The sequence below is a fragment of the Oreochromis niloticus genome, linkage group LG1, assembly GCF_001858045.2.
Source record: "Oreochromis niloticus isolate F11D_XX linkage group LG1, O_niloticus_UMD_NMBU, whole genome shotgun sequence".
Taxonomy (NCBI): Eukaryota; Metazoa; Chordata; class Actinopteri; order Cichliformes; family Cichlidae; genus Oreochromis; species Oreochromis niloticus.
This window is the reverse complement of record NC_031965.2, coordinates 14,213,972-14,228,671: the sequence shown is the minus strand read 5'-3', so window position 1 is coordinate 14,228,671 and position 14,700 is coordinate 14,213,972. Positions and strand designations below refer to the sequence as shown.

At 39.4% G+C, this 14,700-nt stretch overlaps 1 protein-coding gene across 1 annotated transcript; it reads right to left on the bottom strand.

Annotated features, from left to right (window-relative positions):
- Nucleotides 1-2,693: 2,693 nt before the first annotated feature.
- Nucleotides 2,694-4,227, bottom strand: LOC102080484 (cell surface A33 antigen). Its single transcript, XM_025909052.1, has 5 exons — nucleotides 4,207-4,227; nucleotides 3,946-4,165; nucleotides 3,485-3,649; nucleotides 3,087-3,224; nucleotides 2,694-2,985 (listed from the first exon to the last, which is right to left on the bottom strand). Exons 1-5 carry the CDS (start codon nucleotides 4,225-4,227, stop codon nucleotides 2,873-2,875), a joined length of 657 nt encoding a protein of 218 aa, XP_025764837.1. The 3' UTR covers nucleotides 2,694-2,872.
- Between the last annotated feature and the right edge of the window lie 10,473 nt (nucleotides 4,228-14,700).

Genomic DNA, 14,700 nt, shown 5'->3' with positions numbered 1-14,700 from the left:
TATATAAATACAGGCCATTTACCATTTACCATTTTTTCATGGTACAACCTTTCATTTCACTGTTTTGCAGATGACTTGCAGATCTATCTGACTTTAAAAGCAGGGACAGACCCACTTCAGCTGTTATTACGTTGCCTTGCTGACTTTAAACATTGGATGTCTTTACATTTTTTTTAAATGAATTAAAAACAAAACAGAAGTTGTCATTTTTGGCAACCTTGTTAATAAACACAGTGACAGTGCTCTGGACCCCTTATCTTCCTACTAGTCAAATGTAAAAAACCTCATTGCATACCTCGAAGGTTCCTTTAAACTGTGTGGGCAGCTGAACGTAGTAATCCAATCCAGCTTTTTTCATGTGAGACAGCTAGCCAAGGTTCAGCCACACCTTCCAGCTAATGTCTTTGAACATGTTATTCATCTGTTTACTACTTGCAGACTGGACTACTGCAATTCTCTATATTTTTGGTTTGGACCAGGCTTCTATCTATCGTCTCTAGTTGGTCCAAAATGCAGCTGTTCATCTGCTAGCTGGTACAAAACAGAAGGAGCATATTATCCCAGTTTTGGCCTGTCTACACTGGCTGCCTGTTTCTTATAGGATCCAATTTAAAATTTTTCATTTTGTTTTTAAATCGCTAAACAGTCTGAGCTCCTTTTTATTTACGCTCCAGATAGAACCACGAGGTTCTGGTTAAAACTAACCTTATCTATTCCACAGACTAAACTTAAATCTCCTGGCGACAGAGCCTTCTCTGTGGCAAGTCCCAGATTCTGGAATAGTCTGCCTCTTAATATTAGATCTGCACAAATGCTCGAACATTTTAAATTGTTACTAAAGACACATTTTTATGGTGTGCCTTTTAGCACACATCAACCTAAATATTTTTGGTTTTAACAACCTTAGTTTTTGTTGCTGTTTTAATACTTGTTTATTGACTTGTTGTATTTTTTCTCTTTTATATTTTACTGCAACATTGTTGTGCATTTTATTTGTTAAGCACATCACCCCATGTGTTTGTATTCATGTGTGATTAGAAATGTATTTCAGTTCAGTTTCAGTTTCACTTTTATTTTTCATATGCAAGTTAGGGTTAGGGTCAACACTGCAATGAAATGTACTTGACGAGCAGAAGACAGTCACTCAGCAGTATAGTGCAGTAAAAAAAAATTGTAAAAGAGCAAAATATTTATAAAACATAGTAACCCCCCCCCCCCCCCCAAAACAAAACAAAAAACATACAGTAACAGATTAAGCATAACTGCAAAACAGGATTTTGACGCCTCAGTGCTGACCATAATCAGATTCTTAAATCAATGCGATTGCACAAATTTACATGGACTTACAGATAATGTGCAAATGTGTGTTAGAAAAGCATAATTAGAAACCCAGGAGCTCTGGACAGACAGGAGGAAAAAGAAGAGACTCTATCAGGGACTTCAACAGCCACTGGCTGCTGCAACATGTCTATCCAGCAGTTACACAGCTGCAGATGTGAAGACCTGCATATAGAAGGTGGGTGCCACTAACAGGAAAACAAGTGGTTAGATATGTGCTAAAATACACACAGCCAACATACCACAGACTACATAAGACTGTCACTTCTTACAGTGCAAAGCAGAGTACTATAACAAGAAAAATCACACTCCAGAGTAAAAATGTCACACAGGAGATCTCAGTCACTTGATTTTACATTTTAAAGCCATATTAGTCCCACTTGTGTGGTATTAAAGCAGTAAACAAGTAAGTAAAAGAATAAATGTAAATAAAAAAGCTAGCTCAGCATCAGCAAGTAGACCAGCTTCTCATCAGCATGCAAACACACCGATTTGAAATGCAGAAGTCTACGTGAGGTCCGTCTGTCGATCAATCCATCTTCCTTTTGAACAGCCACCCTCACACTTTCCACTTCTTTAAATGTATTTCATAAAAAACGAAAACCACATAGATGTTGCCAACACTTCATTGGAAAGCCTAATGCAATTGCACAGTCAGACAGTTGTTTTACTACTATACACTGCTTCCCCAACTTGTGCATAAACACATGCAAATATAATTCAGGGGATAAATTGTTAGTGAGAGTACTATGGCTGACAGTAATAACCATTTTTGTGTATCTGGTCACTCTCCTGATGCTTTGGGGATTAAGTAATCGGAAAACGAAATCCATGCAGTTAGCAGCAGCTAACCGCGACTGAGTCCTGAAATTCATACAGTCAAAGAAAAGTGGAAGTTCTCATTTTTGTTTCCCTAATACTGTGGTTTTAAAAAAATACTGAAACAGAAAGCACTTGATAGAAAACTGAAGGTAGTCTAGGTTTCTGCCTCTACGCAATCCAGCAATGACTCACATCAGAATGTGACCAACCCAGAGTGAACGGCAGCGAAGTCACACTTGTACACAGTTCACAGATAAACCTAATGCGTGTACAGAAAGATCACACAGAAAGAATTTAACGGGCTAGATGTAAAATTGTGTGATAGTAATAAATTCCTTAATTACAAGAAAAGAACAAACCTCATATATAGAGAAATGACACAGTGTTGGTCGCATTGTCCTCTTTCTGTACAGCTTGGAAAGGAAATATTAATCAAATACTTGTGTAGACTCTGGTCTGGTGGCAGTAAAGGCATCATAAGACAAATATGTGACTTTTAAATATATATATATATTTTTTTTTGGGGGGGGGGGGGGGGGGGGGGGGGGGGGGTTGAAAGAACAGGGGGGAGAAAGCACTGAATGTCCCTGCTCCTCTGAAAAGGATCCTGAAGTGTCTTCTTTCTCCCAGTCGTCTCATAAAAATTATTTAAAAAGATGCTTGAATCTTCCAGAACGAGGAACATTACCCTGCAGTGTCATTCTTCTCATTGCTATTTATTTTGGCAAAAGAAGAAGAAGATGATGATGATGATGATAATGAGAAAGACCAGGTAAGCAAAAACTCTGCCTATTATTCCTCCAGTGGTAATATCATTCATGGATGCTGCAGGGTTGAAGACAGACAAGTTAACAGGGGGAAAAACAGGGGTATGTATCATAATAATTTTCTGTAGGATTTTCTCAATAAAAAAACATGTTTCTTACCCTCTCTCTCGCCCTCTCGCTCTGGCATGAGCGAGATGGTGAGGTTGCAGGTAGCAGCGTTGAGCTTGTTCTGTGAGGTGCAGACGTAAAGTCCTGATGTACCTTTGGAGATATTGTACAGTGACAGGATGCCGTCCTCTGAAACACAAAAAATGTGGTTTGATATTCAACAAACTTTATATAATAATTGAATAGAGGCTGTGATAGAGAAGAGTGACATTGCACGTCTGACTGCTCACTTTCATCATGTTAAATATCCTTCAATATTAAATACCAAACAGTGGCTGTGAAACAAAAGATAAGCTCACTTGTACACTTGTACAAGTGTAGCATCACTCTGATCATGTCCTCATTTGTTCTTTTTAGCAAAGATTTTAAATGATCAAAGTGTCACTTACTGTCAGTGGTTTGGGGGTCTTGAGGAACTGGCTGATTATGCTCACAATAACGTTTCCAGCTATAAGTGGGCGTTGGAGATCCTTCTGCAGACGCACAGGTTAATGTGAGATTCTGGCCATACTGTGCTGTACCCTGGATCTTACAGACGGGTCTAGAGGGAGCCACTAAAAGAAGACAAATATAAATGTAGTGTGATTACTTTAGTAGTGGAATGCAAAGCTTACAGGAGATGGACTCAGCAACAGTCATATCTCTGAACAGCAGGAGGAAGCCCACAATCATTATGACCAATAAAAACATACATATACAGGATACAGTAAGTGTTGAAACATGCATAGACACTCTCTTTAATAATTCATTGCATTAGGAATAACCAACATATCAGAACATATAAAGGTTAAACATCAGAGTGCAACATCTCTACAATATATAAAGGAAGAAACAACAGCTGACATATTACCTAGAACCACCAAGTTCGTGATGGCAGTTTGTTTGCCCCTCCTGTCACCTGGGATCTGCACACGACACTGAAAATTTCTATTGTCAGCTAGTGAGATGGAGAAAAGCTTCAGGTTAGCCTTTCCCTGAGTGACATCTACATCCAGAGACACCCGACCTTTATAGTTAGTGTCTATGTCAGTGACGCGGGTAGGGCCATGATAGTAGGTGGCAATCAAGGTCTGTTAGAAAATGACACGATTAGTGGAATAATAAAAATCACAACGACATGTTTGCATCTCATGACTTTTATATTTATTCAGAAAGATTCATAAAGATAGGTAGATGCCAACCTCTTCAATGGTAGTTTGCTGAGTCAAAGAAGACCAAGTGATGACGACTAATGTCTGGGAAGTTATCGAAGCTGTAGTTGTGAAGGAGCAGGGCAGTGTGATGTTGTCCCCTCTGGCATACTCATACTGACTTTGGGGGATGGTAACAGTAACGGCACCGACACCTGACAGCACTGTGATGGACATAAAAAACAAATCAGACAGATCAATATAAAGCACTCTCAGCTATCCTGTATGTATAAAAACACTACGTTCTGATATTGAATCATTTGTCTTCATGGATTTTTTACTAATAATGGTTCAGCAGCAGAAAATCAAACTTGAAAACCTACTACTCCACCCTCACACCCACCTACTAAATACAATAATTATCTGCAGTTTATAAACCAAGCCTGAAAAGTTGTGATGCTCTAAAATAATTATTGTTTTTTAGTTTCAGAATAAACTTTATTTATTTTTGATTTGGGGTAACAAAACCATTAAAATCTCCTCTGCTGAATCATGATGAGAATTTATTTTTGATTTTACTATTTTCTTTACCAAATGACACAGAGAAAAATGTTCATTAATAAAGATAACGGTCTGTTGAAACCCTCTTCTGTGTGCTAGCTAAATTTTAAAGCAAGGCTTGAATCCAAAAGATAAACGAAAAATGATAATAAGAAGTCTCGCAAAATTGGTTTAAAGGCGTCTTATTTCTACTTTGTTGGTTTTTGATTATTAAAAAAACACTTTAAAGCGCACCAGTAAGACGGATCACTTCTAAGCAGGGTTTTTAGGCCAGTTTCCTTTTTTACACAGGGATCTCGGTGAGGTTCTGAGGAAAGAATTGAAAGATTATTAGAAGAATACTCACACAGACACAGAAGCGTACATGGAAAAATTCTCTCCTCCATGGCAAGCAATTTTTTTTAAGCTGAACCCCACTGACTCTTCCTTGTTTTCTGTAAAATAAAAGGGAAGCGAAATTGCCCTGTGAGCGATGATGTGCCCGCTGGGGACGCCAGCCTTCTCTCGGGGACCGGTGGTGCCCTCTGCTGTTCGGGTAACATTTGTTTGTCTCACCTGAGTGTGACTTTTCCTTTAATGTAGTACACTGTACTGTTCAGGGCTATTCTTTGATTGAAACTTGTGTCCTTAACAATGAAGTGAGATACATTTCGCTTGATTAGTTAACTCAGACATCTACCCGTACAATGCTGTTTTTTTATGGTCAAGCTCAGGGCTCGATAAAATAGTATTTACAGGTAGGTTTCTTAAACATCGCCTCTGAATGTGTTCCACCCCGTTAGGGACGTTTACATATAGACCAGAAATAGTTAAACATGTAAATATTGATCAATAGTGACTTTTTCTTAGACAGAGTATGTCCCGTTTGTTAATATAATGTTTTATTCATGAAACTGTAACAGGTAATTTAATTACAAATACTATAGGTCTGTGTTATCCAAAAAACAAATTATTTTTAGCCCATTTTTTCCAACAGCATGGAAAATACTTGCAGTTTTAAAAACATATACATAATTGTTCCTTTTAAGATTCTTGACTTCTCAACATGGCACAACAATTTTCACAAGACTTAATGATTCTGTTCAATTATTTTTAAAAACATTTTTCCAAACAAGGTCAAATCGAACATAACAGGATGGAACAGACTACAACAGGGTGGAAAATCAGTGTTTCTGATTTATAATCTGAGTAAACATCTGAGGTTAATCTTTGCTTGTTATATATTTGTTCATTAAAAAGTACATCAGAATATAAACATTATGAAACACACCACAGAACCACATGCAAATTCCCCTCTTGCCTCTGCAGGGGGTCTATCCTTCGAGCTCATGTCCTCTACTGTTCCTAGGACAGCGCTCTTCTGGACAGAGCTCTCCGATGTTGTTCCTGGAATCTGCTGGAGCCACTGCACCTAGTGCTATGATTACCACTGGGACCACTGTTACCTTCACCCTCCACATCTTCTCTTTAAGGGTTGCCAGCAGCTGATTTTTTCCGACAGGCACCATGCTGGTATCAGGGTCTGGCCTGAGGTCTATCAGCTGACAGTTCTTCTTTCAGTTTGAGCAGGTCTGAGTGCAGGGTGGGGTCCAGGCCGAGAGACAAGGCTGTCTCCGCTTGATTCTTCATTCATGCTGACCCTAGGTATGAGCCAGGGCAGGAACGGGGCAGCTTCACCCTCTGTGGGAAAAACAAACAAACAAACAAACAAACAAACAAACAAACAACGCAAGATGCAGAAGATAAAAGACTTGAAGTGGAAAAAAGATCATTTTGAAAGTCACACTTTATATGCCACCTATTTCTAACAAGAGAAGCAATTTCCAGATATTTTAGTGACAACGAAAGGAAAAAGAGGAAGCATAGCTTTGCGAATGTTGGTAAATCTGAGGAACACAACAGAACCAAATCTAAAAGCTGCGATTTCACTGTAATAAGAGCCTCGACTATCTATTCTGCTATGTTACGAGTTACCACTCTTTCTAGAACTAAAGGAAAATGTGTCAATATCATAGGACAAATGCACTGCAGTGATCTATTTATGTGATCACCTGTTTTCAGGTTTGGTCCAGGACTGTGGGGTTTGTCGTGGAGGATGTCCAGCTTCAGTCCAATGAGTCCTATCAGACTCCCTCTGCAGACCATGCCAGGCTGGCATGCACTTACACATATACTTCATTAGTTAAAACAAAGCAAAAAACAGGCCTAGATCCTGATACACATTTTAAAACAGTAATAATACATGTTATTTGAGGTGCAAATAACAAAACACTCAAACTCACCTTACATGTACTTAATTATTAGATTAGATTAGATAAAACTTTATTAATCCATCGGGTGGGTTACTCCGGGAAATTCGGTAATTGTTACTTGTGTAGAGGTACCTACTAATCCCTTGACCCCTGGGGGACCCTGGACATTGGAGCCTACATCACCTTTCTCCCCAGGCACACCTTTCCTTCCTGCAGAGAGGGAAGAGAAAAAAATCAACATGATAACTCAAAAGGGATGGTAAAAGCTGAACAGTCAAATTTACACATTAACTTCACTTTGATATTGACAATGTACTTTTACACACAGGAATGGTTTAATTGTTATCATAGCTGGACTGGCCATCAGCGTACAGGTGCCCGATGGCACATGAATGAGTTGAAGGGAAGTTATGAACTGTTTCTGAGAGACAAATAACACCAGGATCCTTTTTTACTTAGCTGACAGCTGCTAACTGTGCACTTCTTATGCTATTCATGCATGTATTATTTTCAGACATATGGAGGTTATGTCACCCCCCTCTCCTCCTCATCATTAATGTTCTAGTCCAGTATTTACTTGGGCGTGACTTAACCAATTAACCAATACCTACTTATTATATGTCAGCTGACCTATCTGTGAAGTTTTGACTGGTTAATTTGAATTTTTTTCTGTTTCCTGTCTTGTATTTAAGCAATTTTTTTTTACAATGTTTTACTATGACCCTGATGAAGGCCACAAGCCGAAACGGGTTGGTCAATTATTAAAGTTGTTCTTCTTTCCTCAAGTGTTGCTGGAGTTCCTGCTTTTTTAATTCTCTTACCATTAACTGAAACCTCCAACATTTCAGGTGTGCATGCTGGGCAGCTGGTCTTCCTCATAGAATGTATAAGAATATTCAAGAAAGCTGTGCTGCAGTCTGTATGTACATAAATGTAACAGAGGAATAAATATTTGCATCTGCTTATGGAAAAAGAATATCAAAGAAATACTACACTCACCCTTCCCCCACACTTTGTACGATGTTCCAACAGTTTTGCAAAAGCTTGACTGGAGAATCCTGGAGAAATTACTTTTAATTCCTGGAAGGAGCTCGAGAGGTCTAAAGTGTAAGGGGTAGACATTGATAGATGCTGACCAATATACACTCCTTCAAATCAGGGCTCCAGTGGTGCTGGCATGTTTGACATCTGTATATCGGCTGGTGCGCATCATAACGTCCTTGGTCCAAAAAGGCGAATAAAGAACATAACTAATACACTATTGCCTTCTCAAATGACTTCTGTTAGTGCAATACCATGTTCTGATTGTACAGCAAGGGTTGAAGACATGCTCAATCACACTATGTTCAAATCCTTCACAGAAATCTAAATATCAGGTTGCTCTTTACCATTAATGTTGATTAAAATCACTGTGTTTCCTGCTGACACTGTGAAGTTTATGCATCTACAGGAGCACTTTCGAAGCTTCACTGTTGGCAGAATGCAAGCTGCCAAAAAAGAGAAAACCACTTATATAGATTATTTCTCACTGGTTGTAGATGCATATGAAAAGCAAAATTGAGTATCTCATTAGGAAATACCTTGAATATGGGTGCAGTCTTGACCATCCACTCTGATAATGCATGTGGCTGGAGGAATGGCTCTAAAAAAATATCAATAACACTTTCTCTGTTGTGGAGCGGCTGATGTTTATGATGTAGAACATCACAATCCCCACAGAACCATTCCTCTGGAAGACACTCTCTGCACATAGAAAGCACATTTTTTACCAAATTAAGCAAAAATGTAATTAACAGTAGTATGCACTTAAATTTAGCCATTCTTGACAAAGGTAGCAGGTTCTATTTTGATATTATATGAGCTCACGGTGGCTCAGTGTACTTCACTATGAGCTGACAGTTCAAAGGACATTTGTCAAATTCATGTGGTTTTAGAATTATTAAAGTTCTCACACGCTCAAAGACATAAATGTCAGCCAACAAGGCATCACTCACCAAGCTTAGCTATATAGAAATGTATGTTATTTAGATGAGACATAACAACAGCAGGCTGAAGACAGTGGCAACACAGAGGATGACCAACAGTTTCTGTGTCTGTGAGGCATTTCAGCTGGTATGGCCGTGCTTCTTTCTCCAGCGCTCAGCAGCTTTCTGCTGCCGAAAGGACAGTGACAATGCCCAGTTAACTGACACATAACAGGACAGCGTCTCCACAAAAGTGGGAGTTTACCAAAATAAGACGAATTCCAGCAACTGCTTTAATAAATATAAAAGTCCAGATGAACCAGATTTCTTTCGGTAGTGTATTTTTTTATTCTACATTTCATTCAGGGTGCCATGAATAGCTTTATATAAGACTCATATTACATTACATTAAATAAATGATAACTTTAGACAAGATTTATATGCAGTTTATTATACATTTATTCACTGGCTACAGTGAATAAATGTAAGTTCCAAACTCCACTCAGTTCTTAGACCGTATAAAAATAATAATAAATATTCAAAATATTCAAAGGTAACCAATTTTTTGAAAATTATTATTCTGGTCTGGCATTATAATCATTTTTAAAAATATCTAATCTCATCTTATATCATGACACTGTGAATTAAAACATTTTTTTTTAAAAAGGGAAAAAAAGAAAAAGCAGATCACCTCCATGGCTTGTCAAATGTTACTGAGGGAAGATTTTTCCACCACTGACGTTCAAATGTTAGTGAAGTCAGTAAAGTTCAAATGTTGCCATGCTCACTATCAGTTGTGCAGCTTACAGCAGGCTCCCAGGCGCACCTTCCAGCATCTGCAACAATGGATCGTGGCAGTAAAGTCAAAACCACGGTGAGGAAGATTAAAATTTAATTAAAGTTGCAGTTGGAAATAAAGCACGGTCTCTCACACACAGTTAAAAGCTCAGTAGTGACATATTGCTAATAATGGAAGTCATTTTGGTTGCATTCTGTTGCCATCTAGTCTTTAGAAATCAGAGACAGAGTCTTATTCATTCATTTATCAATCCTACTACAGCGCTCCATGTGTTTCTCCCGCCCATTCTTCCAACATCCTTGATGTTGCAGGTAGCAGCACGGATCTTGTTCTGTGACGTGCAGACATAGAATCCTGATGTATCTTTGGAGATATTATACAGAGACAGAATGCCTCCCTCTGAAACACAAAGTAGTAGTCACATATATTGAATGTATATGTAAATGCTGGTCTGCTTTTCTTCTGTGCCTCTGCTACTTTCTCTCCTTGAATCTTTTAAATAAAATAGACTCAGAATGGACAAAGCAAAGCTGGATTTTATCCCTTTTTTAAAAACAAATATTTAAGCTTACTGTCAGTGGTTTTGCGGTGTTGAGGAACTGGGTGATTATGCACACAATAACGCTTCCAGCAATTGGGGGGGGATCCCTCTTCAGATGCACACTTTAAGTTGATATTCTGGCCGTACTGTGGGATCTGGCTGTACACCTGGGATCTGCACATGACCCTCAAACTCTTTGTTGGCAGTGTGATGGAGGAAAGCTTTAGGTTAGCCTTTCCATTTGGGACATCCACATCCAGGGACCGACCTTTATAGGGGGATGTGATGTCAGTTTTCTTTATAGGATAGTAGTAAGTGAGGATCGAAACCTGTTAGAAAATGAGAGGATTAGAGGAGTAATAAAAACACAAAGACATATTCTCATAATGTTTAATCAGAGATACATAGATTAAAGGTAGATACTGACATTTTTTTTTACATTTGCTTCCACAGCCACAGCTGTTCATGTGACGACAACTACTGGTACAATGTTTAATCAGAACCAGAATCAGAATACTTTATTAATCCCGAAGGAAATTATGGGTTACAGCAGGCAGCATGCTAATGGCACATATGCACTTACAAAGGAACCTTCTGACACTTTACACAAGCATCACATTGGGAAGACATGTCAGAGAGGTAGGCTGATAGGAAAAACAATGAAAATACATAACATGAGGTGAGGTGGACTTGTAGTTGTAAAGGAGCAGGGCAGTGTGATGTTGTCACCTCTGGCATGCTCATACTGACTTTGGGGAAATGGTAACTTCAGTGGCACCAACACCTGTCAGCACTGTCATGGGCATAAAAACAAAATCAAACAGATACGATTAGTATTATACACTTGCACCCACATAGGAGACAAGTCTGGCCTAGATCTGGTGTCAAGCCGGCACTGCTGGCTGACTTCTGGCATGGTAAGTGGTGTCATCCAGATATAGGCCAGGCCTGGCGTAGATGGCACCGTTTATGTGATAGCATGCCATATCTGGCTCAATTGTGGTTTGGTTTATGTGGCCCAGGCTCATAGAAAACAGGTCTTCCCCAGATCCGGCATCAAGCTGGCACTTCTGACTGACTGGTGTCATGGCAGGGTGTATGTCAACCTAAATGTGGGCCAGGTCTGGCAATGATGGCACTGTTTATGTTCCTCTTAGTTAGAAGACCCAAATGCCATGTTGCAATACTATACTGCTATAGTAGCCAACGTTTCAAATGCAGGTTTGTGAGTGTGCTAGCTAAATTTTGAAGAAAGTCTTGAATGTGTGGTGGCACGAAGGAGGATAACCAGTAAAGGTGACTAAAGGATGTTGACAACGCCACTTGAAACAGGCCAGGAGAGATTTCTATAGCCAATGCAAATGTTAGACTAGTTACAAAAGCCCCACAGGCTCGTTATTAGCAAGCAGAGGTGAGGCAGGTTAATTTTCCAAATCGAAATTTATTAGGGAAAACTACTAGCATAGAGCTATAAAATCAGAGAACTTCTTAAGGTAGCAGGGCTGACAGTGCAGGACCATTAATTAATTAACAAACATTAATTAAAAAGACAAGGCTAGCTGCTACAGTGCTACCCGAATTAAAATAGCAGCTTGGTAAAATAACTAGGTCCACCCTACCGTATGCCACATTATAACAAATGTTTAAGAGTCCCACTTAACACTCTCTAAAGGGCAATAGTAAAATGAGCAGCTTTCCTGAAGAAATAAGACTGCTCTGCAGTGCTTAGCCACCTAATGCTCTCAGCCACCTTGGATGGGAAAAGAATGCCAAATGCCTCCTTGTGGTAGTGAAGTGCAGCTGTTTCTTATAAGGTCTCTAACTGGGAAGGTGTGGGTGTTAGTGCTGCATTTGCAGACATCACGTAAAAGCCTACCCAAAATCTGCTTCACAACAAATGCAAAAGATAAATGAAAAATGATACAATGAAGTTGGAAAAGGCAACTAATGTCTGACAAAACTGGTTTCAAGGGGCTCATTTTTACTTTGTTTTCAATTATTTAAAGTATACTTTAAAAGCCCATCAACAAAACGGATCACTTCTAAGCAGGGTTTTGGGGCCTGTTTTCTTTTTTACACGATGATCTCGGTGAGGCTCCGAGGAAAGAATCAAATGATTTTTAGAAGAATGCTCACGCAGACAAAGAAGTGTACATGGAAAAAGCCTCTTCTCTATGGCAAGCAACATTTTTTTAAGCTAAACCCCACTGACTCTTCCTTGTTTGCTAGTTTTGTGTAAAATAAAAAGGAAACGAATCTGTTCAAAAATATAGCCCTGTGAGTTACGATGCCAGCCTCCTCTGGGTGATTGGCGGTGCTTTCTGCTCTTTGGGTAACATTTGTTTCGCCCACTTGACGAGTTTGGTTTTGCCTTTAATTTAGCTTACCTGTCTGTTCAGGGCTACTCTTTGATTGAGACTGCTTATGCACACTGAGTTGTGTTTTTCCCCAAGAAGGCAAATGTAATCTGTCAAGAAAGAATAACTAAAGCAAGGCGAGCAACAGGAGGCAAACTGGTGACCTGTATTAACTAACAGGTTAAGAATGATTTAAATACCAGCAGCTGTTAAAGGCAGTGAAGTCACTGTTAGATGACACTGTAGCTGTGAAAACGACCCAGCACAACTTCGCTCTTTGAGCTGCATGGTTCTTAATTTGAGACAACCACTGGAGAGTGAAGCAGCCTCAGGAAAAATGATGACATATAGGCTGAGCTCATAGAGTCAGATCTAAGTTATTCCAGTTTGCAAATAGTCACGTATATGTCACTGGATGCATTTATTTAAATTGTTAGTTCTAATAAAACACTATCAGATAGCACACCAACATACAACACATCTTGTACACTTTTTTGTGAGTTACATTTTTGTGAATTACTAAATCATCCTATCCCCAAGTCCAACAGACACACGTATATATTTGTGTTTGATAGCACCCCCCTGCTGGCACTGCAACCCAAGCATGCATACCTACCTCACGCCTAGGTAAAGTGTGACACACATGATGCCCTCTAGTGAGCATGTGAGTCTCCTACATACTGGGGTGAAGATGATCTCACTCTCGTATAGCGTGATCTGTGTAGCCGAGGGACGATCTGATATCCTCGTGTTGGCGTTGTTCCCACATCATCCAGTGGGACACAGCCTGAGCTTCAGGTCCTGGATGTAGTGATGGGAAATCCGGATATTTTTAGATAGCCGACTCTTTCGGAGTTTCTTCATGCAGTGAATCCTATGTATGCAATTCCAAGCAGGAAAACACTCCCAAAAATCATCCCAGGCCTATATGACAGAGAATGTGCCTCTTCTTTTTGTTTTGCATATTTTAATTTATATTTGTGGTTTGCAGTGTTTTGTGTTGTTTCACTTTAAATTTGTTTAAAACAAAAAAGCTGAAAATTTAAATAGTTAAAATTTGAAATGTTCACATTTTGGACAGAGAGGACAGATGGTTTGAAAGAGGAGTAAAAGAATTTATGTCCACTGTGAGCGACCATCTTTGAACAGAGGCGGTGGTTTATGACACCAACTGTCTGCCATCTATAATCCAGTTTTGAGATCCCTTCCCAGATGCCTTAACGCCCACTCACATCCTGGGCCATCTGACCTCAGGAAATCAAATGATAGGGTGGGGCCAGGTTTCACAATGAGCTCACCCGAAACCTTGGCTGATTGTGACCCACACCCATTTTCACACCTTGGCTCATGTGATTAGGTAGAGGATCATTAGGGGGACCATTGTCCCTCTTGGTGGGTTACACCCACAGAGCTTGAATCTGGGACTCTCCACCATTTGACCCTAGAACTGAAGAAGCTTCATGGATGAGAGGTGAAACGTCTTCAAGCAACTTAAAGAAGTCCAGACGCTTTTCGTTCCAAACTCCTTAGACTATGATGACCTGGATGACTGAGAACCTTCACAGACATACTGCGAGTTTAATTACCGCCCCCTCCCCCCCAGATGTTGCCAACTCCTCAGTAAGGAAAATCGCTATTGGCTGTCCTAAAAGTTGCTAGAAGTCGCTAAATGATGTAATCGCCTAATTTGCATAATTGGTCATGCTAATGTAATTGTAACCTATGCTGTTGGAGAGAGAAATAACATCGTGGAAGAGACATAAAGTGAGTAAAAAACGTCCTAAATGCATTTAGAATTTATTTAGAACTACAAATTAAATTTCTTTTAGCAATTATTGTTTTTTAATGTCACAATTCCAACCCTGCTCCTTTCTCTGGGCTTGGACTGGCAAAAGTGACCCGAAATTGGCACTCTGGTGGAGTTACTTTGTGTGTTTATTAGTAGTTTTAAACTTTGTGGTCCACAAAACAGCATAACAGTAAAAGAAGAACTGACTGCGT